Raw genomic sequence first — 25,285 nt, forward strand, 5'->3', positions numbered from 1 at the left:
TCATGGCGAGAGGAGCGTATGGCTTAAGGCGTTATCTGCCCTCTCGGTCACATAACATTCAATGTTCTCCCAGTTATTAAACTAGGGTGGATTTGTTTTCTATTTCAGTTTTTTCTTGTTGCCTGCATACAGATACGTGCATTCATATGTGTGTGTGTGTGTGTGTGTCTAGACGTGTGTCATTGCCATCACCCTTCATGTGGGAACCCAGGGCTTATCTCCACTACCGGTCAGTTGAGTGATGAACTTCAGCAGAGAGGTGGCACGACAGACCAGTTGTTACACATATGTGATAGAGGATGAGGATCCAGAGCTGGGAAGCTTAAATGTATTTGAGGTGAGGCTGTCAGCAAACCTTGAGAAAAAGAAGCAAATTTACACAGAGAAATCAATATTAAATAGACAAAATGGATGGGGAAATCAACCAATATGAACCACAATAAAGCATTTCAAGATGTGGTTTCTCTCTTCTACAAAGTATTTACAATATTAGGAGTGTTTATGTAACACCCTATCAGTATTCCCAACACTGTGTAACTTGAAAGGCAGTCATTATAATATAGTTACAGCAGTATTTAAACGTGAGTCAATTCTCACTGTGGTGAAATCAGGGACAGACAAATGGAACCTTCTCTTATCTTCACTCTCCCTGTTACCATCTAGTTGGCTGAGAGGGGTGACCTGGCTCTCCTGGAAAACCTGGTGAAGAAGAGCCCAGAGGTTCTGAGTGAGAAAGATGAATGTGGAGCTAGTCCCCTTCATCACGCCGCCGGAGGAGGCTACGTCACCCTCATGCAATTCATCACCACTGCCATAGACTCACAGGGTAGGTATGCCTCGGTCATCGATCATAAGTTGCACTCAGGTAAAATATTTGTATGGTGAATCACCGCAATTCTGTCTTTAAGTTACTATATAACTGTGTGACAGTTACATTGCAGAGTACTGTGTCTGGCACTAAGAGTTGACTGTGTCTACATGCATCCTGATGTAATTGCATTTGTGTGTGTGTTTAAATGTGCTCCTGTATCCCAGAACTGAACAGCTGTGATGAGCAGGGCAACGTGCCCCTACACTGGGCAGTGGAGAGGAACAAGGCAGAGAGCTGCAGGGCTCTTCTGGACCTCGGGGCCAACCCAAACATCCTCAACACGGCCCTCCTGTCCCCTCTGCACCTGGCTGTCAACCACGGACACAACAGCCTGGTGGAGGTGAGGAAGCTGAGAGTGGCCAGCTGAAATAACAATTTATGTGAAGTGGGTCTGCTCCTGTGTTTTTGTGTTTTCTCATTTATAAACACGCCATTGCAGAGGCAGTACATTTATTTATAAGCACAAGTGACACACTGCATGCATGTCAATATTTTAAGGTAAGTAAACACACATACTGTAGTATGCTAACACAGCCTTACGCATAGACAGTGATGACTTGGATGTGCTTTTTCATTACATGTTAGCACATCACTGAAAACATCCAGTCTGCAGAATGAGTAATGTTATGCTCAGTGTTTTCATAGCTCATACTTATTCATTTACTATTAGATTTTATTAAAAAAACAGATCAAATAGTTACTTCACCCCAATAATTTGACAATTATTTCGCATTAGTCAATAACCATTTCAATCCAAGCTTTAGTTTCCCGGATAGACCCATTATGCCAACAAGAAGCCCAATGTAAAACTACATCTGCCATTAATCTAGATGTCCTAGAACATACTACAAACAAAGTGAAGAAAAAAGGATAGTAAACAATCATGTTATCACATATTTTATAGCACATGGACATGTCATTTAGAGCAGCCACTGCACTTTAAAATCAACTGACAACTGACAACACATCTGACAAAACCTGACTCAACCATCTACTTGGAAAGACCTTGTCCCGTCATCCCCATAGCATCTGGCTGTTTTCCACAATCTGACACAGCTGCAGTCTGTTAGAGGATAAATGACGCAGGCGTATATGTAAGAGAGCTAAGGACAGAAACAGGATGGAGCTCACTGTTAAGTCTTTATCTCTGCCCCCCCTTGCAGCTGCTGCTGTCATACAGTACTACAGACTGCAATCTGCAGGGAGACCTTGGGAACACCCCGATGATACTGGCTTGTTCCATCAATAACTGGGAGGCTCTCAGCATATTGGTATGTGCAAGAGTGATGTATTCAGACTCATGTATTCATTCAGTCACACTGTCTACCTGCAACAGCCTGTAAAGGATAACTGTCCAGCTGCACAGAACAGATTATGTAGCTGTTCTTTATACTGACTGCCAGCCCACTGTAGCTTTGTCTATGTCAAAGAATTGTCCCTGTTTGTCTTTCTCCTTATCCATTCTCCTGTCTGTCGAAGCTAAAGCATGGAGCGCGGCTCTGCCAACAGAACAAACTCGGCCATTTCCCCATCCACGCAGCTGCCTTCGCAGGTGCAAAGAAAGCCATGGAAGTCATCCTGAAGGCCGGTATGACAAAAAGAATGATCTATCATCAAAAATCAAGAGTGCTGAGAGTAATGAAAAAGTTTTTACAAGGCCAAACAGCACGTTTAACTGAGTTCACCTCAGCCCCCAGAGACATTCAGAAGAAAAATGCTTGAGCTACTTTGTACACAGGCCAGATGCCACAGACTGACAGTGTGTTTATCCACAGTGGGAGGCCTGTTTGGTAAATCTTGTGTTGTTGGAGGAAGGTTTAGTCAGAGCACGGAAATATTTATGTTATTTTTGTAATTGCTCAGCAGGGGAAGTGATGGGCATTCATATTATTGTGCTGTTTGGGAATTTACACAGACAGCCCACCATGAACGGACACAATTACTATTTACTTCAATCCACTATAAAAACAAAGAGCCTAAATATAAAAGTCAAAGAAGGAAGGTATAAGTCCGAGGCCCTGCAAATGAAATCGCTGTGAAAGCTTGTCAGCAATAAAAACAAGTAAGCTCATACATGCAAGCATAGGTAAGACACCTTTATAATGAGCCTTATATGTTTTAGGTGTTTTATTCACAATTAAGAAACTGTTTCTTTAATTATCTAACGGCAGGAGAGGAGATTGGCCATCAAGTTGAAACCCACATCAATTATTTAGACAAGTCCAAGAGCAGTCCCCTCCACCTAGCAGTACGTGGTGGGAATATCGAGGCCATCCGTCTCTGCCTTGCTACCGGGGCCAAAGTCGACCAGCAACAGGTACTGACAACACAAAGCAAAAGCACAACAACAACAAAAAGATGTCACATATATCTCTACATTGGTTTAAACCAGTTCAAAGTGGATTTTGAAGAAGGGCAGACATTAATTTGGTTGTCACCACTGTTTTTCCTACCACTCCACCCTACCCTACAACCTATTCCACCCCTGGGAGCTACAGATTGCTAATATTTCATCTGTCCAGTGCACATGTTGTCAGATTTGCATTGTTTTATAATCCAGAGCTCATTTGCCTACACCTGCAAAGCATTCTCTGGAAAAGGGTCTGTGTACTGTACTGCACGTCAGTCTTATCATGGCCATCTGGTAGTGATCGTTATGTCTAGCCCTGGGGTAGTGGCCAGAGCTACAGCAGGAATAGTGAGTACAGTAATAGCTTCGGTTGGCTAAATTGATACAAATTACCTCCACTTACACAGTGGAGCTGAGAGAAGCGATCACTGGCCTCCTCCTGCCAGTCCTGGTTATCCCATTAAAGGCTTGTGTTACAGCCCCCAGTGTTCAGCCAGCAAATCTGGGAGATACTTTGCTAATGTTACACTGGGGAAGTGTACAATACGTTTGTGTGTAAGTGAGTACATGTGAGAGCTTACTAATTCCTCTATGTGTGTGTGTGTGTGTGTTTATGTTCTGCTCTGTCAAACTCAGCATGTCACAGTGTCTCTTTGCGGAGCAGACATAATTATGTTTGAAGGGCTTTTGAATATTCATTATATTTATTCATTATTCATTACTCATAACGTATCCATATTTGTTGCTGTCCAGAATGACAAGTCCACGCCGCTTCATTTGGCCTGCACCCAGGGTGCCACTGAGGTAGTCAAACTGATGCTGTCCTCCTTTGACCAAGTGGAAGACATCATCAACCTAAGTGATGGGGCATGTCAGACCCCTCTACACAGGTGGGCTTACACTATCCCTCCACCTTAATGGTTTAATGGCTTAATGGTAGTCCATTTAAAATACTGTACTGATTATATTGCGTCCACTAATTGTATGATAATGCCAAAGCATGTATTTGTCCATTTGGTTTCAAAAATGGCAAGATGGAAATTTAGTTCCACAAGGGCCTCATTTCTGCTGATATTATACATTCTGATGATATCTTTGTAGCTGAGCTTTGAGCTTACCATTTAGGACTTAAAGGAAAAGTTAGATGTGTTGGAAAATATGTTTATTTGCGTCCTTGTTGAGAGTTAGATCGATACCATGGGTTGTTATATGTGGGACAATTTCTTGGCCCAGTGCATTGACTGTTTGAGACTTATCAGTATTGTGATGGCACCACGAAACCTATGTAAATTTGATTGTGTCACTTTGGCACATAATAATAATAATACTTAGACTTAGACTTGATCAGACTTGGGCCTCCATGCTATTATAGAATTCCTTTTGAGGCCGATTAAACCAACATTAATAACAAAAGAATTTAGGACCTTAATCAGTTCCCTTCAATGGAATTGTTACACCTGTACATTTGTACAAGGCTTTTGTGTAGAGTTCAACTTTGGTGAATTTTGAAATGCAAAATTACACGGTTGACCAATTGTAAACCATCTTGACTGTGCTGACCTTTGAGGGAACAGAGAGATCCAGAGACTCCGAAATGGAGAAAGCTGTCTTATCAGTTGTATTTCAACATCCGATTTTATAAAACTCTTATTTCACTCTGCCACTTGCTTGTGCGACAGGGGCACTTACTTTGTCAACGTTTTTGCAAATACATGTTAATAATGTTCAGAAGTACTTTGTATAGTTATAAACATTTTTTATTCATTGTCATTTATTAATAGACATTGTTTCAATTAAAATATTCATAGTTAAGCCCCTTTAAAGAGTAAATCACTGCATTTTTGTGTCTAATATCTGTGGTTACTATCTCAACTGCTTGCTCATGCTGCGTAAAGATCAATCCATCTGCATAATATCAGCACTGTAATACAGTGACAAAAAAGAGGAACATAGACATAAAACCTGTGGGTATGGCTAGCAGAATAATGAGCTTTTAATTGGGGACAACAATAAAATGAATGCATAATAAAGATATGCTTATTGATTTTATCTAAAAGCTGTTTGTGTTGGCATAGACAGCAGCAGATTGAAACCTGATAGAAGGACAGGGGGAGGGGTATAGAACTATTATGTTATCCTGTTTACCCTCTTTTTGACATCTGGAAAGAAAAGTCCTTACCCTACATTTTTACTTGTATTTCATTGCTGCAAAGTGCTGTAAAATACCCAGACTGAACTTACTAATAGCTGGTACTAAAACACAATAGCCATGCTCCTGTCTTTCCCCAGCCATTGCATTATCTGTGTATTTTAGATTTCTGGATTATCTCTGTGGACATCATTCAGTCGTGGAAATCTTCTTTCCTCCGCTTAAGTATTTCTCTTGATGCAGAATGTCACCAGAATACCAGGAATTAGTTATTACAGTGCTTCATTGAAGTGAGCCATTACAATCCAGGAGAAAAAAGATGTAACCACAATGGAAAATCTGGTTGTTAAGTCATGCTCTGACAAGGCAGGATTAGATTTAGATTTTCCTTATTTGACATCGGACAGTACTGGCAAGACTTTAACTCACAAAGTCATGTGTGTGGCTGTTTTTACAACAACTGTATTTACTTTTCCAGGGCTACAATATTTGACCACACAGAGCTGGCAGAGTACCTAATTTCTTTGGTAAATATGGCACACACACACACACACACACACACACACACACACCTGTTAGGCCAAGGACATTCACACCTTCAATATCAGGCTAAAAAGATGCTCTTTTCCTTTCCTAAATGCAATTTAATGCTGTTTTCCTGTCTTGCTGAGGACTGTCCTCACTGCTTCTTGGAATTCATTTAGAGATTGGGTTACACCATTACACTATGTGTGTTGCCATTGTCACCAAACAATGTTCGAAATTTTAAACACACCTCTTGGCTTAGTAAATGTTAAAGGTGCCACCCGTTGCTTGTAGACCATCTGTCACCATCTGTTGCACGTCATAGACTGTTTTAGTGGAACTGTGTTGCTAGGAAAAAGCTGGGTTCCAAATTTATCTCTTATCAACTCATTCTGTTAGCAAACACTGCAACAGGAAATATACTTGGTCTACAGAGAGTGACATCGCTTGGCACCAAAGACCAGCTAATTGCAGCGAATAAATTTGCTTTTCAGCACAAGATTCACGGGGACTTTGGGGTTGGCGCTTGTTGGAATAACGAACAAATCAGGCCATGACAGAGATAATTCTTAGGCTTTGATGTTACTTGTTTATTTTTTTCTAATTGAGGAATTCCTTCATTCATGTTTTAATTGCTTTTGAAAATACAGTGTTGCTGCTGATGCAGACCTTTCTGTAGCTAGCAAGCTAATTAAGCTAGTGTTAGCTGCATAACCAGCAAACAATTTTTAAATTGAGAATCTTGTAAAAAGGTCTTAAATGTGCACTCAAGGGTTACACACATAAAATGCTAAATGCCAAATATTAAATTATATTATAGTCTTGTTTACTACTGTAGGTAGCAAGCTAGTTAGCCAGACATGCTCATAATTGCAACTACATTAGAGCAGACAAAACACACAGTTTAATCACTTCATTACACTTTTGCTTTTGTATTTTTGCCACACTTCTTATATCTTAATCTTAAACATGTCAAGTGTATCAAATATCAATTTCATGTCATTATCCATGAACTTACACACTACACACCTCACTTTATTGCCTATATCTGATGTAACATTATGAAAAAATGAGGGATCTTTGGGTGTTTGTTGTCTGCAAAATAACACCCTCATAACAGTGCTCCCAAAACTTACTCCGGTTGAAGAAACTTGAAGTGGTTGAAGCTGCAGTGTAGAATTTATTATGTAGATGTTGCTAAATTTTCCCATGGTCTCATTTGTTTGCAATAATTGCAGCAATGAAGTGTTAAAATGAATGTGTTAATTCTGGGGTGCATTGTGCCCTCTCTCCTCAGGGTGCAGACCTTAATGCCATTGATTGTAAAGGAAACACTCCCTTGCTGCTGGCTTCGAGCTGCGGGGCATGGAGAACTGTGACTCTACTACTGTCAAAAGGTGAGCTACTGTACTGTGGCCTAATTCACCACCAGTAATGCTCATATTATTTGTGAAGTGTCTGATAATGCAGGTGCAAACACATGCATTTGTTTATGTCTTTTAGGGGCAAATGTAAATGTGAAAGACAGATGCGGTTGTAACTTCCTTCACCTGGCCATTCTACAGCCCAAGGGTCTAAAAAACCTCCCAGAAGAAGTTCTGCAGGTACCCTCAAAAAATGGCATTTGTTTGTGACTCATCAAATGCACTTTATGCTGCTTAGACAAAGAAGTCATTAAGATTGGAGTTTAATTACTACTCTGTCCTTGCTTCGAGCCTAGTTGCATTCATGCCAGCTGATGAAGTTCATTATACTCTCACTAAGCCCGATGATCCTTTAAAACATTGCAAGCTTTACCTAAAGCTACACTGATGCCTTCAAAATGAGCCACATAGGAAGGCTGATATTTACACTTAATAGTTGTTTACAGCCACTGTGTGAATAGGATCTCTGTGTTTAAATATTATAACACTACGTTATTATTTATATAATCTCAGTTTTTTTGTGTGTAGGTTTGTGTGTGTGTATAACCGTAGCCGTGGTAGAAGTTATATAATGTGTGCCCTTTATTTAGTGTGACTGCTGCAGTATACTTACGGCTTTTGTATTTTGTGCTTTGTTTAATACACATGTTACTGCACATCATACATGTGTTTATAATGCATCTAACTTTAGAATAACAGTGTAAAGGCACTGCTGAGCTGTGAGGATAACGAGGGCTGCACCCCACTCCACTACGCTTGCAGACTGGGTATCCATGACTCAGTGAAGAACATGCTGGGCCTCTCGGGGGAGGTTGGCCTCACATGCAAGTCCAAGGACAAGAAATCTGCCCTGCACTTTGCTGCTCAGTGAGTTCAGTTATTCCCTGAGGGCATAACCTTCCACATCATTGAACTAAATAGTACTGAGTTTACCGGATTTTCAATCAAAGCTGCTGCTCAAACTTTGCTCATTTGGCCAAAAGAAGTGCCAGCAATGTCACTGCTGTTGATGCTGACCAGTGTGCAATGCTGACTCTCTTCCTTTTATATTCTCCTATTTTTAAGCTACAACTATCAATTTTCTTCACTCCCTCAACAAAGTGCCCCATGTAATCCACCGTATTACCGTTAAAACTCTGAAGCAATAGCTTTCTACACAACAGAATTTCATAATTAGCAATGTTGTTAAAAGTAAAAAAGTATAGACACATCTTCCTTGTCTTAAAAATTCCAGCTTCACAGGCAGCTTAAGATCACATTCTTCTGACGTTGTTCTTCTAGTTACTCTGTAACGAGTGTTGTGTATTGATCAGTCGTACCACAAGAGTATAAAACATTAATCAAAAATGGCTCTTCAGAGGGCTTTGACTTATGATCTTCCAAAAGCCAAGACATTTATCACAGTAATTGAACAGTGGTCAGATGAAAAATGAACAATGTGCCTACATTTAAAACTGTTACCTCACTGCTGTTTTAATCCAGTGAGCAATTTCTGTTCTCAAAAGCCTTTCGATGATTAATTGCCATGACATACCTATTATATAGTGAGGCATTGTCACAAGAATAGAATTCAATTAGTGAGGCTCATGTGAAGATGGTACTAATAGTGTGAAATGAGTGGACATTCAACATCATTGATTATGATTTTTCTATCATGTACACCTATTTCATTAGAGCTAGAGGGCAAATGAAAGCCACGCCATGATATCATGCTTTAACACTGTAGACACCTCATTCCCTTTCCCCACCTGTTCCACTGCACTGACACAAAGTGCTGCTAGCCTTCTTAAAAGGTTCAAAGACAAAGAGAAAGATCATACCGCAAGCCAATGTGTCGCTTCTGTTTATGTCTTCTCACAGTGCCATTAGTCTATAACACTCCCCCAGCACTTTTTCACTATATTTTACCTACAGGTTCAAGCCCTGTAACAGCAATCTGAAGTGTCTTTGTGCAACATACTCAATTGCCAAGATGAACTGTGCTGTAACTGCCCCCGACCTCTGGCTCTGTTGTGCTGTGGGCCTTGTACAAAAAGCATTTCCATTTCAGAGATCAATGGCAGTATTAGGTTGTGGAAGAGCAGTGAAAGTTCTTCCACAACCCAATGCTTCTCCTCATCCCTCTCTTCTTAAGGTATGGGCGCATCAATACATGTCACCGAATATTAGAGACCATCACAGACTCTCGTCTGCTAAATGAAGGTGATGAGCGAGGCCTGACACCACTCCATTTAGCTTCAAGAGAGGGGCACACCAAGGTGGTGCAGCTGTTGTTGCGCAAAGGAGCTCTCTTTCACAGGTAAAGACTGGAGAAATGCACATACACAAATGTAAAAAGTAACGACACATGCAAAACCACAGGGGAATATACCATTGTATATGTAATGTCCAGCTATTCTTACAAACATGCAGTGGTTAGAATTTACATTATACAAACCTGCATATAATTTTTTATTCCTCTTTGTTTACTATGTCATGTATTACAGTGATTACAAGGGCTGGACATGTCTGCACCATGCTGCATCTGCAGGATACACACAAACTATGGAAATTCTCCTGTCAGCCAATCTCAAGTTACTGGATAAAACAGATGAGGATGGGGTATGAATGTTTAACATAAAACAAATTCGTAATTAATTTTACACCTATTTGTGATGACAGTTTTGAGACTATAAGTTTATTTCTACAGTTCATGAATTGTAACAACAATCAGTTTTTTTTCTCACATCAGCACACTGTAGCTAACAGTGGCATTGAATAATACAGACATCGCTGTTGTATAATAAATGCAGAGTGCTGCCTCCTGTTATGTATTGATATACCAGAACACTGCACTCCACATCGCAGCGAGAGAGGGACATGTGGCTGCAGTCAGGCTCATGCTGGCTCGGGGAGCAGAGATCGTCTTAAACAAGAATGACACGTCATTCCTCCACGAAGCTCTGCAAAACGGGAGAACAGAAGTGGTCAACGCTATAATTGACAGTGACAGGTGTGTTATTAATATGTATAACATACCTATAATATGTTTATTATTTGTATATGTAATATGTATATTAGGGGTAGGTTGTAGGTTGCATTTTTCAGATTCAAGACTTTCAAAAAGTTTATAGAATTATCTCAACCTATAAAGAAACACTTCATCCTTAAATTTTGATTCTTTGAATGTTTGTTGTTTTTTGACATGTAAGGGCTTTCAATTTTAAAGTTTTATGTGATCATGCTATCATTTAAATCCTGGGAGTAGGAATGTGGATACCTGTTTACCACAATTTCTCTTTGAAAACTACCACTGGGTAGCGCCAAAGTCCAAAATGTATACATTCTACACAGATTGCAGTGGCTTTAAGATTCATTTGTGTTCTTCGTCTTCCAGATGTACTGAGGCTTTGAGACTGTTCAAACATGGGTCCAGCCAGCGATGTCCCATACTAGACATGATTGAGTTTCTGCCTGAGACCTACAAGGTTTGCCATAGCCTTATCCAATGCAGTTTACATTGCTTTTTTAGAACATGCAAAGACCTTAGATTCTCTGTCTTGTTTCTACTTTCTGCACTAGCACCTGTTGGATCGCTGTGTGAGGGAATCTGATGATGACTACAACAGTCCTGACTACCATGTAATTCAGATACAAGTTCCACAATCAAGACATCACACTAGTCTATATTGTATAAACAAATTCCAGGCAAAAAATTTAACAATTCTTTATCTGGTGTAGATTGAATACAGTTTCACATGGCTCCAAGCTCCCCTTGCAGCGCAGAAGTCAAGTGACAAAACCATGAGGATTCAGCCACTGGTTGCACTCAACGTAAGCAACTTATTTTCCTCAAATATAATTTTGGTGCAGAATGCAAATAATCTACTCCCCCATGATTGAGAAGTGGTAAGGATATATTATAGGCTTAACCACTCACCTTTATGTATGCATTGGCTCAAATTTTGCGTATACTGTACATGCTCATCTGATCAGGATTAGCCTTTTCATCCATAAGGGACAGTGGTGATACTTTTCTCCATCCACTTTTCTGCAGAGACAATTACATAGTCAAGAGATTTTACTTTCCCTGTGCTAGTTATAGAGACGCAATTGCGTGGCCCTGCCTCTTTGTTAGGCTTGATGACAAACTGATGACAAAGATGACACCTTGTTCCTACTTCACTAGTTCATACGACTTTCAATCATCTGGCTGCCCTGAAATGTTACAAAAGAGCATATTCAGAGAAACAAATATAGCTAAGAGGCTTTGAGTCAACTTGAAGAAGAGCAAGTGCAGTCTTTCTACTTGGACTCCTCGACACCAACGAGGGCCCAGGTGGGAATCAGCTGTGAGGTCAGGGGGCTTCTCTCCTCCTGTTAACGCTGCCCTGTGTTGGGCGTACATATTTATGGTCAAGCTGCTAAATGTGTTCTGAGTGACGCCTATTTCTCTCCATTGCTGTTGGCTGCCTTAGTGGTCAATATCTCTTATCACAGATTGCTGTTGACTGTCAGCAGTGGATGTATCAGGGGACAGCTCATGGGGAGAGTAGGCAACTCATCATTTACTGACCGTCATGTGTGACAGGCCATTTTGGGGTTTTTTTCCGGTTGGAAAGTGAGAGCTGAAGAGGCAAAAGTGTACGCAATGAACCTATCAAAAAGCTACACAGTGCTCATCCATATGTAATTTCATATTGTGAAATTTAAAATTCTTTTTTTAATTGTTAGTTCAACATGGGTTCACTCTGCATGCAAATGTTCAAAGATATGCCCATTAAACAGCTAATTATCATCTTTGTTATATAGTCAATCACACTGCAAGCACCATTTCTTCTTGTAATACACAATGTAGTATGTGATTCATTGCAAAAAAATAAACAATCCCATCTACCACCAAATGTTAGAAATACTTCATAGCATGTTTCTGCCTGCTAACATCATCACACATTGCACATACGTACATACATATTTGTAAGCTTTGGCCATCGGGCTGTTCTTTCCTGTTGTGTGCCATCAACAGCAGGCTATTTTTCTGACTCTTTCTGCAGGCGATGGTGCAGTACAACCGCATTGAACTCCTGAACCACCCTGTCTGCAAAAAGTACCTAGCAATGAAGTGGTGCGTATATGGGATTTAACCCCCCACATTTCTCATTTTGGCGTGCTCTGCTGAAAGCACCAAATATCAATGCATTATTTACTTTGCATGTCATTCTAACGTTAAAACTGCTCTTTCTCCTTCTTTGTTTAAATCCACAGGGTTGCTTATGGGAGCACAGCTCATGTGCTCAACATGTTTTTGTACCTGTTAGGCCTGCTGCCCCTGACTCACCTGATAGTGACTCTGAGGCCCACTATGAACACCACTCACACGGGCGAGCACAGTATCAAAATGGTACCCATATCTTTCACAGAGGTAATGATGAGATGATCAGAATTCAAGAAGTTAAAACTCTGTGTTAGCATACTGTCGACGTTCGATGTGGAATTTATTTAGACACATACACACATATTTTAGTGTTGACCATGAATGATTCTGCCCTGATCCCCACCCCTAGTGAATATACTTTTTAATTCTCCAAATACACACAAAATACACAAATATGTGAAGAATGTTGGTCACGTTGCAGCTGCCTGTCCGGTTTATGTGTTGGTAAAATACAGGTTTATCATGACCCTTGAAAAGGATCAAGAACAGAACATGAGCAACTTCTCAGCACTTTTTAGGAACGGAACAAAACAGAGAGTTTAAACTAGAACAAAACATACTTAAGATGTCACCTTTCTTCAAATGGTTCAGTCCAGTATCTAATACCACTCCTCTTGTAGCATTGTAAGAATTTGTGTTTACACACCTCTTTCTGTCCAATTTCTTGTAATTACTTCTCTCATTGTCGCACATTCATTGCCCTGGTCTTTGGTTGGAAGCATACTTTCAACCAAATAATCTGTGAGCTACAAACCATATAGGAAACATTCACATCGTATCAAGATTAGCATTCTTATCATTGCATTAGTTTTTTCTTAAGGCAAATCTACATTACACCACAAAAGAGTTCTGACCACAAAGCTGTTTAAACCATAGCTGATTGAATTTAATAAAGTGTTACAATAATCAACTGTCATTTTGTGGTAAAGTAAATGTCTATATTCTTCATTTCACAGCAAAGTCTGTTCTTGTCCATCTGCATGGTGATGGTCTTGGCCATGAACATCTACGCCATAGCAAAGGAAGTGGTGCAGATATCACAACAGGTACTGTTACACAAGTGTCATTACATCACATGAAGCATGTGCTCATAAATCTGTTCAGCACCAGGTCTGTGTGGACACACCAGCAATCCGGTATGATGGACGAGCGTCCTCTGATTTAGATTAGCAGGACTGCAGGCACAGTCAGAATGTCCGAAATATCAACCAGGTTGTTGGCCTGTCTAATTATTTTGTATCTTTGCTGATTTTTCTTTTCTTGTCACTTGAAAGCGCTGGAATTACTTCAAGGATTACTCCAACCAGTCTGACTGGCTGTCAGCCATCCTCTCTCTTCTGTTCGTCATTCCCATCATGCTCAATGCAGAGGGTTCTTTTCACTGGCAAGTAGGGGCGATGGCGGTTTTAAACTCCTGGATTGGATTTCTCCTTTATCTCCAGAGGTACTGTTCACTCTGACTCAACTGTGTCATTTCAACATAATGCCTTTTTTAAGGTGCAGATGCCACTAACTGGTATAATCTCCTGTTTCTCCAGGTTTGAGGGTGTTGGCATCTACGTTGTGATGTTTTGGGAAATTATGAGAACACTGATTCGTATTGTAATGGTGTTTTTGTACCTGGTGTTAGCGTTCGGTTTGGCGTTCCATGCACTAATGCTCAACCAGGTAGGAGAAGAAAGCACTGATCAAAATTCAGTAAGACTAAATGTCCCTTGAGTGGGCCCAGTAGTGGCAGCAGTGGAGCTGAAATTTTTGTTTATTATGTCGATGCATAAAAGGACAGTTGGTTATTAATACCAAAGGCTTTATCCTATTGAGAGCCAGAATGCACCAATTTCATTATAAACCATTACTTTTTTAAGATGTTGTCACTTAAAAAAATAGCACAAAGACTGGATAATGGTAATGGGTTAAAACAATTGTTAGACATGTTTTGTTTCCAATGAAAACTCATCACTTTGTCATGAACAGCTTGTGTTTGCACTTCATGCATGTTATGTGCTGCATTTTACCCAGTGTAAGATCACTGTACTCCAGTAAAATGCTGACATTAAAAATTTTTAACATGGGTAAAAAGTACGTTTAAATTTTAAAAACGATTTAAAAAAGAAGCTTTGGGGAGTCAATATTGAGCCAATGCATGTTTTAAAGGAATTTGTGATTTTACACGTCTCTGAAAAAGTCCCACAGTATTTAACTATGATAGATAAAATTGACATTCATTTTCTACCTGAAGGAAGAGTTTCAGAGCGTGCCACTCTCTGTGATGCAAACCTTTGTGATGATGGTTGGGGAACTGAACTACCAAAATAACTTCCTGGAAGCTTTTCTGAATGATCAACTTCCTTTTGGTTTTCTGACATACTTCATTTTTGTGAACTTTGTTCTGTTCATGCCAATCCTGCTGGTGAACCTGATGGTAAGTATGGGCCGACTGCCGGTTGTGTCGATATACCTCTCACATAAAAGCTTCTAGTTAATATTTTTAAACTGCTGAACAAATGACGCAGTTCTTATTTGGGGTTTGGTTGCACTGCAGATTGGTCTTGCAGTTGGAGACATTGCTGAAGTACAAAGGAATGCCGCCCTAAAACGAATTGCTATGCAGGTATGTATGGTAACAGCTTATCCGTTCCTAAAGCTTTTTAAAGAATTGCATGTTGCATTTTAAAAACACAGAAGACATCACATCTTTTACCCTGCTTGCTCTGTGCTAGCACAGTCTGGCTTTCCTTGATGGGATTATAAAAGACTTGGAACATAGACATTTAAAATGTGACACACAATAATAACAATTTTATTGTTAAGATATTGTAACCCAAATAGATTAGATTTCAATACAAACAGAGCCTGTAAAGTTAAGGCAACATTATTGTGAGAAGTGACTGATGTGACGGATGTACTTGCGCGTACCCCATGTACAAATCCTAACTGCAGTGTCCCGAGTTCGAATCTAGCCTGCAGCCCTGTGATGCCTGTTGCTTCCTCATTCCTCTCTCTATCCACTGTCCTATCAAATAAAGGAAAAAATGTCCCAAAATATCTTTAAATAAAAGGAAAATGAAGAGTATATGATATTTGTGTAGCTTGAGAACATTTGAGTTGAAAAGAGTAATCTTCAAAGTTGCACCTCTGGCTGAAAGTCTGAATTTCTGACCCCAGATTGACCTCCACACCGCTCTAGAAGACAAGCTGCCTTATTGGTTTGTGAAACGAGTTGACAAACCCTCCATCACCATCTACCCCAATCGCAAGTGCTCCAGGGTATGCTCTATACTTAAAAACAAACAACAGGTACTGTACAGCATTTTGATTTGTCTTTGTAACTTATGTCACTTCCCTTTCTTAATCCTTACCACTTTTGTTAACAGCACTATCTGAGGCAATTAATCACAGGTGACGAGGAGACTGAAGTCTGGAGTCGTCTGCAGGCCAAATCACAGAGCTGCACTTTTTTAGAGAATGAGCTCAAAAAGCAGAAGCACAGGTAAAGCATGCAAGGCTACATATAAAAATCACATGAGAGTCAATTTTCTATTCTCTGGAATCATAAAATTGTACTCCAAGAAGTACTAGTGAGATGATGAAAAGTAAATTTGTAATTGTTGCTTTCAATAAATTGAGCTACCATAAGGAACCAACTGTGATATATTAAGAAATGTAATAGTAGTGTTTGATGCATGAGCAGCCCCTACTGGTTACAAAGAAACAGAGCATGTGACCAGGTCACAGCCAGATGTGACTGGCTGTATTTCTTTAAGCTACGTGGAAAAACTCAGCACAATTATAAATTCACTCGAGTTTAAATGCAGTCTGTATTTGAGCCACATGAACTGACGTTTTCCACCTTTCAGGATGAAGGAGATGTCAAGCTCGCTGGAGAAGCAGCACAACCTCCTGAAGCTCATCATCCAGAAGATGGAGATCACCTCTGAGGCCGATGAGTACGATGGTCCTGTGAACGTCAGAGGCATGTGGCAAACCTTGAGTCAGGCCAAACCAAGAAAACACACCGTGTCTCGGTGGGTCCCGCTAATGAAGGCCATCGAGTCCAAAAAGAAATGAGGAGGATGAGACAAAAAAATGAGTTATAACGACACTATAAAAGTCTTGGTTTTAACTTGCATAATCATATGACACACATCGCACAATGTGATTTAATATATTAAGATTATATGCAACAATTTAAGTGCACTTAATTGTGTTGTCTTTACTTGTGTCGTTTAATACTGAATAGGGTTGCAAACTGAATTCAGACCTATGGTTTAAGTGGGGTTGTTGTTAAAATTGTCTTTGTGGGCTGAAACAGCCATACTGAACAAGATTTCTTGTCCTGTATGGCTCTGTTATGTTACACCAATGACCCATTGATTTTGTGGTGTGTCTGCAGACTCCTATAACGCACAGTAGATGTTTCTATAATGCTGTAATGTGGTCTTTGTGTGTTATATGTACTTTACTTTTATCTCTAAAATATGATGTTCCATATTGTCTTTGTTTGTTACACCCAATTATTAAACATGTCTGTGATCTTAAAAGAGAAAGGAATGGGTTTCCATCAAATTTCAGTTTGTTGGTTGAGACACAGCATGTGACGTAAGATCCTCCCATGTGTGAATGAATTAGTGTGACAACAAGGATTTCTATGAAGAAACTCATAGCAAAATTATCTATTTCCTTGGTGTATTTGAAATCTATACAAATGCATCAATAACATGAAGACCATTCTTGTAGAAGCACAGACATAGATATATAAACGTATACTAGTTACATGTTCAATGATGAGACATATATTATAAACTGTATACAGTTGCATGTTCAATGGTGTTGGATGATGTAAACAATTTCAAAACTTCTATTAAATTGAAAGAGTATAGGATTATTTGATTTTTGATTATGAATGAATCAATGTGATGTGTTGGATGAAAGAGTCTCCATAGTGACTATAAGATAGCAAGATGGACTTTTTAATACATAACAATATACACAATATGCTTTATGAGTATCCCAAGAATTGTGTCTTTATTTTTGGAATCTTTGCAGTTATTGTTTCTCAATTCTCGATCCGGTTAATATTAATGTGTGGTGTCTTGTAAGCTGATGCAGGCTGGGAATGGTTTAATGCAGGACACAAACTTCCAAAACTTTGCTATGTTTGATGGATTTTCAGTGGCAATCATGGGAAGCATAGGTTGGAGAAAGGCCTCTGACATCATGAGCCTGCACCTGTCCCTCTGCTTCTCCAGCATAAGGCCCCGATAGAGGTCGCGACCCCTGAAAGTCTTTGCTGATAGACAAATGCTAGCTCCCCCTTCAAGTCAAGTTTCAAGTGATATTTATTACTGTTGGCCCTGAATTTAATTATTCCCATGGCAAATACAATAACCATGTTACCATCAATTACACTGATGTTTTGGACAATATTTTCTGCTTTTGTTTGAGGAACTACATCTACAGAATGACTAATGAGCACCCTTCTTTTATCTCAACCTGCTTCTTGTTGACAGTGAATAAAGCAGCAGGTTAAAATATGTGTCACCCAACCGATACCTTTTCATGTTATGTAAAAAAAAAAAAAAAAAAAAAATGACAGCTTATAAAATGAGGAGTAAATCCAACAGCAGAATCCCTTAGCTTGCACCTTCAAGGGTGTCAGTCAGGCCGTCCACCTCGCTGATGGATGCCGTGACAGGGGATGAGATGGCAGCCTGCCTGGAGCTCTGACTGTCTTACCAGCACAAGTGGAACTTAATATCTCAACCTCATGACACATCCAAGGATAAGCTAAGAGCGGGGATGCCTCCAAGGTCCAGCTGATGTCCAGGTCTTCTTCTGAAAACTGCACGGAAGAGCGGGATTGTGGGAAGCATGGGAATGTGTGCTTGGATTAGGGAGCATTCTTGGTCTGTGAAAGGGGGGAATTTGAGCAGTGGAAAACTGCAGTGCACTTTAAAATCACAGTGACTTGCATTTAGGAAAATGGAAAAATTGAATTGGAACATTATTGTAAACAGGTAAGAAATAAGTATAGCTGGTTTTGAAACACTTAATATATTAGTCATTTAAGAAAATGAGAGGAGAGCCAGCATGTTGGAAAAAATTACACACCATCCTGGGAACTACAGGACAGTACAGCTAGTGTCCCTGGCATGGCCAGCTACCAAAATCAAGCGTGCATCTCAGCTGCGGTTAGGTAATTCTTGGCAAAGTCTTGCTATTGTCATAAAAAAAATCTAAATTTCACACATATTATGTGGAGTAATAGCTATCAGGGACCTGGGATTTTCTGGGAATATCTTGAGTAAGTAAAGGGTGGTTCTTATACGTACTGTATGGACACAGAGCCTTTCATTTATTCAGAGAAATTGTGCTCCCACACCTCCAAGCTCCTTACAGTGTCCCCCAAAGTTTGACTTACATTTTTGAACATAGTGCAATGTGCTCACTGTACTTTGTAAATCTCACAGACTACAGCTGATATTCCGTCTGAAGGGTGGAGTTTGGTACAAAACACATTTCTTTCTCAGATGCAGTATGGCATCTCTGCAAGTAATCTCAGTCTCTTCTTCTCTTTCCTCTTCTGTTAGCTCTTGATCACAATCCACGCGTGCTGCCCTGTCTGGTCTCTATCTGTGGCTGCACTCTGAAAAGGACATAAAACAAAGGCAAAAATGACCAAATTGCACAGTAATAAAAAATTGTGATACAATGGGAATGAACACAATGCCCCCTCGCCTCTGCCACACCCTTGTCATGCCAACGCTCCAGATGTCATGGGAACCGATAACAGCTGGGGCTGGTGCTCGCCAGGCTTCGTGTGAAAGGCTGCTCCATCTGCAGAAACCCAATCCCTCTGTGAAACCAGCAAAGGATTAAGCACTTTTGATAAGGTCCTCAAGACATTTCTATTACCAAAACACATCTGTGGAACCTACAAACGTAGGAAATGTTTACTATATATGTACATTTCCAAATGTTGCAAATGGGTTGTGTGTATTATTGTCAGGGAAGTTATGCCCTCCTGTAATACAACATATTAGAAGGATTGACTCTGGCAATTTCATCACACCTGCCACTAGATTTACCAATAATAGGCCATTCATTTACAGGGATTAGTATAGTTAACAAGTTGCAGATGAGCAACTTAAGTCTTTAACAGTATACATAGGGGGACAGAGTTGTGGTCTTACTGAGGTCATGAGGGTTTGGAGAAAAAGGGGAGGAGAAATGTTCACAAAAAACTCTGTACAGATGCCAAGTCTTTGACACTTAAATTAGAGGGGTAGCTAAGCAAGGAGGCATGTTTCAGTTTTAGAGAGAGCTGCAATTTTCAGACTTGACCTCAAGCAGTTGGTACTGTAGTGGTGCACTGTCAAGCGGTGATATTTCAGGGCAAGATAAGTTGCAGCGTTACCAAATGGGAGTTTAAAAGTTGTGTCTGCTGACTTCCGACCTCGTGTCTTTTACTAAAATATCAACAAGCTGAGAATCTAGATCTTCAGTCACTGCTGTCCCTAAACTGCCACTCGTGTCCGCCTCCAAGGCACAGGTGGAGCAGCCATGTCCACCGGCTCTGCTGCAAGTGACGCTGAGGACTATAAGACATGCTGCAGAAGGACTGCCACCACTATGGAGAGGACCGCACGGAAGATTAACTGCTATAATCCCAGCCAGTATTCGGATGACGACTTCGAAGATGACGGTGTGGAGGGGAGGACCAAGCATGAGCGCAAACTCTCCAAGGCGCACCAGAGGGAAGCGCGGCAGTCGCAAAGAAACGCGGCCAACGCCAGGGAGAGGGCGCGGATGAGAGTGCTGAGCAAAGCCTTCTCCAGACTAAAAACCAGCCTCCCCTGGGTACCAGCGGACACCAAACTGTCCAAATTGGACACGCTTCGACTCGCCTCGAGCTACATCTCTCACCTGAGACAGCTTCTGCACGACGACCGATACGAGAACCGCTTTGCGCACCCAGTCAATCTGGTATGAAGATTTAACTTTGCGAAACAAACATGTTAAGATACGAAAACAGGCTTTAAAGTGAAATAAGGCCTACATCTATGTTTACTTTTGTTTTAACAAATTGGCTTACACAACAAATGAATAACCACTTTAACAGTCTACAGATTCTAATTTCATAGAGACCTTGTTATGTAATTTCTTTTGCATAATCATTACAATATCATAATATTTCAAGTATCAAGTATCATTCTAAAGATTTAGGGTTATCTCTTCATCAAGACTATTGTAATTTATAGTGAGTCTGGGAAAACATGTGCTGGATGTGTTTCTTCACTGCTAAACCTTGTTGTCTCTTGCTTTAACAGACCTGGCCATTTATGATGACAGGGCGCTCAGAGGACAGCCAGGACATCTCATCCACTGTAAGACTATGTGGAGCCACAGCATAGAGTCACCAAACACCAGCTTTGGTTCTTCTGGAGACCTGCAGACAATGTAAAAATGTTTACCCCTCTTGTCCAGCGCCCATCTTTGGAGAACTGGCTGGTAGCTGTGACTCAACCTCCCTCTCTGCCCCCTAAACGAAGAATCAAATCCAACTCAACACTGTGGATTGTGTATTTCAGAGCATGTCAGATAGAGCAATAAACACTCCCAAGTTTTTTTTCAGATATATTTTCTTTTGTGCATGTTTGCTGTAATTAGTATCATCATGTTTACACCATGTGTAAGCTCATTTATATTGGATTTAAACTCCCACTAATGTTTTTGTCACTTGTTAGACAGTGTTACAAATATTCCGGTTGATAAAACCTTATTTATGTACAATACAGTGTTGGGAGCTCTGCCTGTATAAAGTAGCAATGTGTAGTATTCCTATCTGTATAGATTTGGGTGTTTTTGACAGGTCTTAGAGTGCATTTCACAAAACCACCTCACAACTCAAAATTATGTCTGTTTTGCTACTTTTACTTGACTCTATGGCGATCTCCAAGCTAAAATGTGCCGCAGGATTCTGCCATGTTATAGATCTACAGTATTTATTGTGTTTGTGATATGTTTGTCCTTTAATATGTTTGCATTTAAGATAAACTCATTTGCTTATAAATGTTGTCTTCTCTCCTTGAAATATTTCCAGTAGAGATTTAGCAGCATCTCATTGTGAGTCATCTGCAGTCAGGACTCTGAGCACAGGTGGTCATGTGGCTTCAAATGCACAGAACACAAATCCATTAATCTTGATGGTTTAAATAAAATGTCTGTAGCAGATGAGTCTGCTGATGCCCAGTATAGCTGCACCACTGACATGAAAAGCAGATTTTAAAAAAGGCTGATATTTGTACATGTAACCAACATCACATTTCTGCAGATATCTCAAATTTAGACATTTTTAATAGATATACACACATAGTTGTTTAATTTAATAGTTGTCTAAAAAATTAACTCTGATACAATGCAGATGCAATTGTATCTCGGACATGAAGCTTGTTCAGTGCACAATTCTCTACCCATCACAACATCATGATTGTTTAATGTGTAAATCTCCTATATGGTCATTAAATGTATAAATGAGTTAGCTTTATATGCAGTCCAGAGATCTCGAGCCATGTGATCAGAGGGAATGCAGTTGTTCATATTTCAGTCAAAACATAGAACTTGGTCAAAAGTTCAGGGGAGGAGCAGAAGCAGCCCCCCCCAAACACACACCAGAGCCAGACTTGCACACATGCTCATAAACATCCACACTTAGTCGAGAGAGACAGAGAACGAGTGACAGTGATCTCTTGATCTTACGAGTCCAAAATGATGTGAGTACAGATGGATGGAGATCCAGTCTGGTGGGACAGACTGACAAAGTGCTTGAGATGAAGAAAGAGAGGAAGAGAGGAGAAAGAGGAAGAGTTTTCATCAGGTTCATGTGGAGCCGCAGCTGTTGGCGTGTTGGTGAGTTTCCCAGAACTCTGAACTGCTCTCCTGGGAGAAGCCAGCCACTCTGCTGGACCCGGACAGCTAATGAGCTGCCTTCTCACACTCAGCCTGCCTCTCTTCTCGCACCATCAACTTCAAATGTGGCTCTGAGGGAATGCAACTTGTTAATGTCTTACATGCATCTTGACTGCACTGAAAATGAGGTGCCATTCATCAGAACACGGCATGTCAACAAAATTATGATATTTGTGGACTGGCTTACCTGCAGTGAGCTGATCTCAGTTCTCTGGGAATGAAGCTTTTGTATTTTGCAAATAAAACAGCACATGGTTAGTGCCAATTTTTGGCAAGGCTGGCCACAACCACTGCTGCCAAGCTGAAAATGTGTTGCTGTGCTGTAGCAAGTTTCATTGAAGCTCATGCAGTTTGTAATGCCACATGAGTGGCATCTAGTGGTGAGGAATGTGAACGTGAAAAGAAACCTTAAGAAGTCAGGATAATGTACAACACTTGGTACATTTGAAATAGTCACTTTGCAGAGTTAAAATAAATTAGATCTTATGATGAAAAATGACCTTGTCGGTGCAGTACTTACTGTATATCTGTAAATCTTTAAAATTTAAAAGTCTGCAGATTGAATGAAATGACAGTTTTCAGTGAAAATCGAAATGTTGTAAGATTTTTTTTTTAAAGTCTCATTTTCTTCATACTAGCACAGCAATCAGATTGTTCTGTCGTATTTCAACATACTGACACTAAATGGAAGATATTTCCCAAAACAAGGAAAGCTGCATTGGCAACCAGTGGAATATTCTTACACCGTTTGCAGAATTTGCCTTGAAGTTTAAATAGAGGACAGTGTGATTAGCAGTATGAGGTTCTAAAGGTAGCGATATTAGAGGACATTTCTGACATGTTGCAGTAAGAAAAACGTAAAGGTATAAATGATAAAATTAATGATGGTTTACTGTCACACTGTCATGACTTATTGGGACACTCGAATAGAACAGAGCTGCCGTTAAAGTTGTTAGTTACAGCTGTAGTTTTCCTACTAGGATAAGTCAGAATGCCAGCTGTGAAAAAGGCGGATAGATTTCTATACATTTTGTTTTTAGATTGAGTTAAGTAAAAAAAACTGTACAAGTAAATTGGAAAGAGTTTTGTTTGTGGGGGTAGAAAATTACAGACAAAGTGAACAGAAGTGCACAAAAACGTGATTTTTAACCGTCCTAATGCAAGAAAGCTTTCTTCTTTGCTACCATAAGCATGTTTAAAGAATCATAGGTTTAAATACACACATGAACTAGAACATCCCTAATATACAATGCAATATCTTGAATTTCAAGAGCCATGAATCTTTATGTCCAGCAGAGGTCAGCACAACATCACAATAGCTGGCATGCTCACACAAAATGAGACACTTGCTGCTTTCCTTGGCACTGTGCAGTATGTTGGGATTTGGAAAGCTGTGCATTTAATTCCTTTTCCTTGATTTCTTCCTCAACACATAGTCACCAAACATCACTTGTTCAATTAACCGTGTTTTGTGTTTTTTTAACCAAACGCCTGCATTTATTAAATGAGAACACAACTGCAGTACATCTGCCCTTTTGCTCTTTGTGGGCTGTTCACATTTTGTCTTGTTTCATTATCATTATTCTTTTTTCATCCCTTCTTTAAACTAGCGTAATCAGATATTAATTTTATTCAGGCGGAGCACATTGCTTTGATATAAAATTGCATTGTCAGCCATCAAGGCTCAGCACAATCCAACTGTCTTTTCTTTTTTTTGGTAAGACTGAAACATTTTTCGTTTGTAGAAGAATTTCCATGAGCAGGAAGGAACTATGGGTCCAAAGGCAACATCGGGGGGTTCAGTGAGGCTGCCTTTGTAGCTGCCCAAAAAAGCACTAACTTCAACCCTTACAGCCTGCAGGAATCCAGCCTGGACGCTTTGAGCTTTCCAAACCCACTTTGAGCGTGTTTGTTATTCAATATCCAGTCACTCAATACCACTAATGAGAAAAGGGATATGTAAATCCCAAACTATTTCAATCACGTTTGCCTAATGTATACACTTCCCCATGGGGAGATTAGTTCCTCTGCTGTGTCCAGGCTTTGTTTTTTTTAAAAATACATTCTTTCCAGGTATGAAAATGTTGAACCCTGAACTAACTGTCATCCTAAAACAGGACTTTAAGGTAAGATTTGGGGTATTGCCTTTTCTAAAATTGTGCAGATTCTGATTATTGCAGCCAAATTGCAGTGCAACATGGATGTGGATGTTTTTTGGTTACATGCTCTATCCACACTCACAATCTCCAGGAATGTGCCCATGAACTGAGGAACCAGAAGATTAAGGATACTTGCAACAGATCCAAAGCTGGACTTGGACGTTGCGGGAGAAAGTGTTTGTCTTGCTGGAGGTCACTGAATGATACTGACACATTTCTGTGCATGAAATTAGTATTCTTGCTGACACAATATTCTAATTCTGTTGTGATTTAAAAGATAAGGCAGGCAATGTCAATATAAACCCCCATGTCGAAAAGTACCCAAAATCAAATGTCATGCTATTTTGTCCAGGATGTTGTTAATTTGTTGCTGCAAGCGTCCAGATCTGTATGTATGCACATGCCCTCTGGTGAGTAAGAGAGAGACAGAGAGACGTAGATCTGTCTTTTGCGCGAGACTTCCTGTTACTCTGTGGAGATGACACACTCCTCTGTTAGATAGGTGATTGGGTTACAGTGCCGGACTGGCAGCCTCCTCTCAGGAGAGAATGGAGGCTCTTTGTGGCAGGATGAGCTGAACTCTCTGAAAGGGAAGGTCGAGCCAAACAGAGGGGGGGGGGGGGGGAAAAAAGGAGGGAGGGGGC

The 25,285-nt window shown here is 40.2% G+C and overlaps 3 protein-coding genes across 12 annotated transcripts in view; 2 read left to right on the forward strand and 1 right to left on the reverse strand.

The window, feature by feature from the left end:
• Window positions 1–25,285, reverse strand: part of sulf1 (sulfatase 1) — a 123,603-nt gene that overhangs the window by 81,571 nt on the left and 16,747 nt on the right. The window lies entirely within an intron of this gene.
• trpa1b (transient receptor potential cation channel, subfamily A, member 1b) lies at window positions 242–16,581 on the forward strand. Its single transcript, XM_046066812.1, has 27 exons — window positions 242–337; window positions 664–826; window positions 1,036–1,211; window positions 2,035–2,142; window positions 2,351–2,459; window positions 3,043–3,188; window positions 3,975–4,111; window positions 5,849–5,897; window positions 7,193–7,292; window positions 7,399–7,499; window positions 8,011–8,186; window positions 9,454–9,618; window positions 9,806–9,920; window positions 10,145–10,311; window positions 10,696–10,786; window positions 10,881–10,940; window positions 11,040–11,132; window positions 12,353–12,423; window positions 12,564–12,720; window positions 13,470–13,559; window positions 13,788–13,957; window positions 14,052–14,181; window positions 14,753–14,935; window positions 15,056–15,124; window positions 15,679–15,780; window positions 15,888–16,003; window positions 16,371–16,581. The coding sequence occupies exons 1-27, from the start codon at window positions 242–244 to the stop codon at window positions 16,579–16,581; spliced, it is 3,351 nt and encodes a 1,116-aa protein (XP_045922768.1).
• Window positions 20,077–20,505, forward strand: LOC123981725 (musculin). The gene has a single exon (XM_046066825.1). The coding sequence runs from the start codon at window positions 20,077–20,079 to the stop codon at window positions 20,503–20,505; it is 429 nt and encodes a 142-aa protein (XP_045922781.1).

Source organism: Micropterus dolomieu, linkage group LG01 (genome assembly GCF_021292245.1).
Source record: "Micropterus dolomieu isolate WLL.071019.BEF.003 ecotype Adirondacks linkage group LG01, ASM2129224v1, whole genome shotgun sequence".
Classification (NCBI taxonomy): Eukaryota; Metazoa; Chordata; class Actinopteri; order Centrarchiformes; family Centrarchidae; genus Micropterus; species Micropterus dolomieu.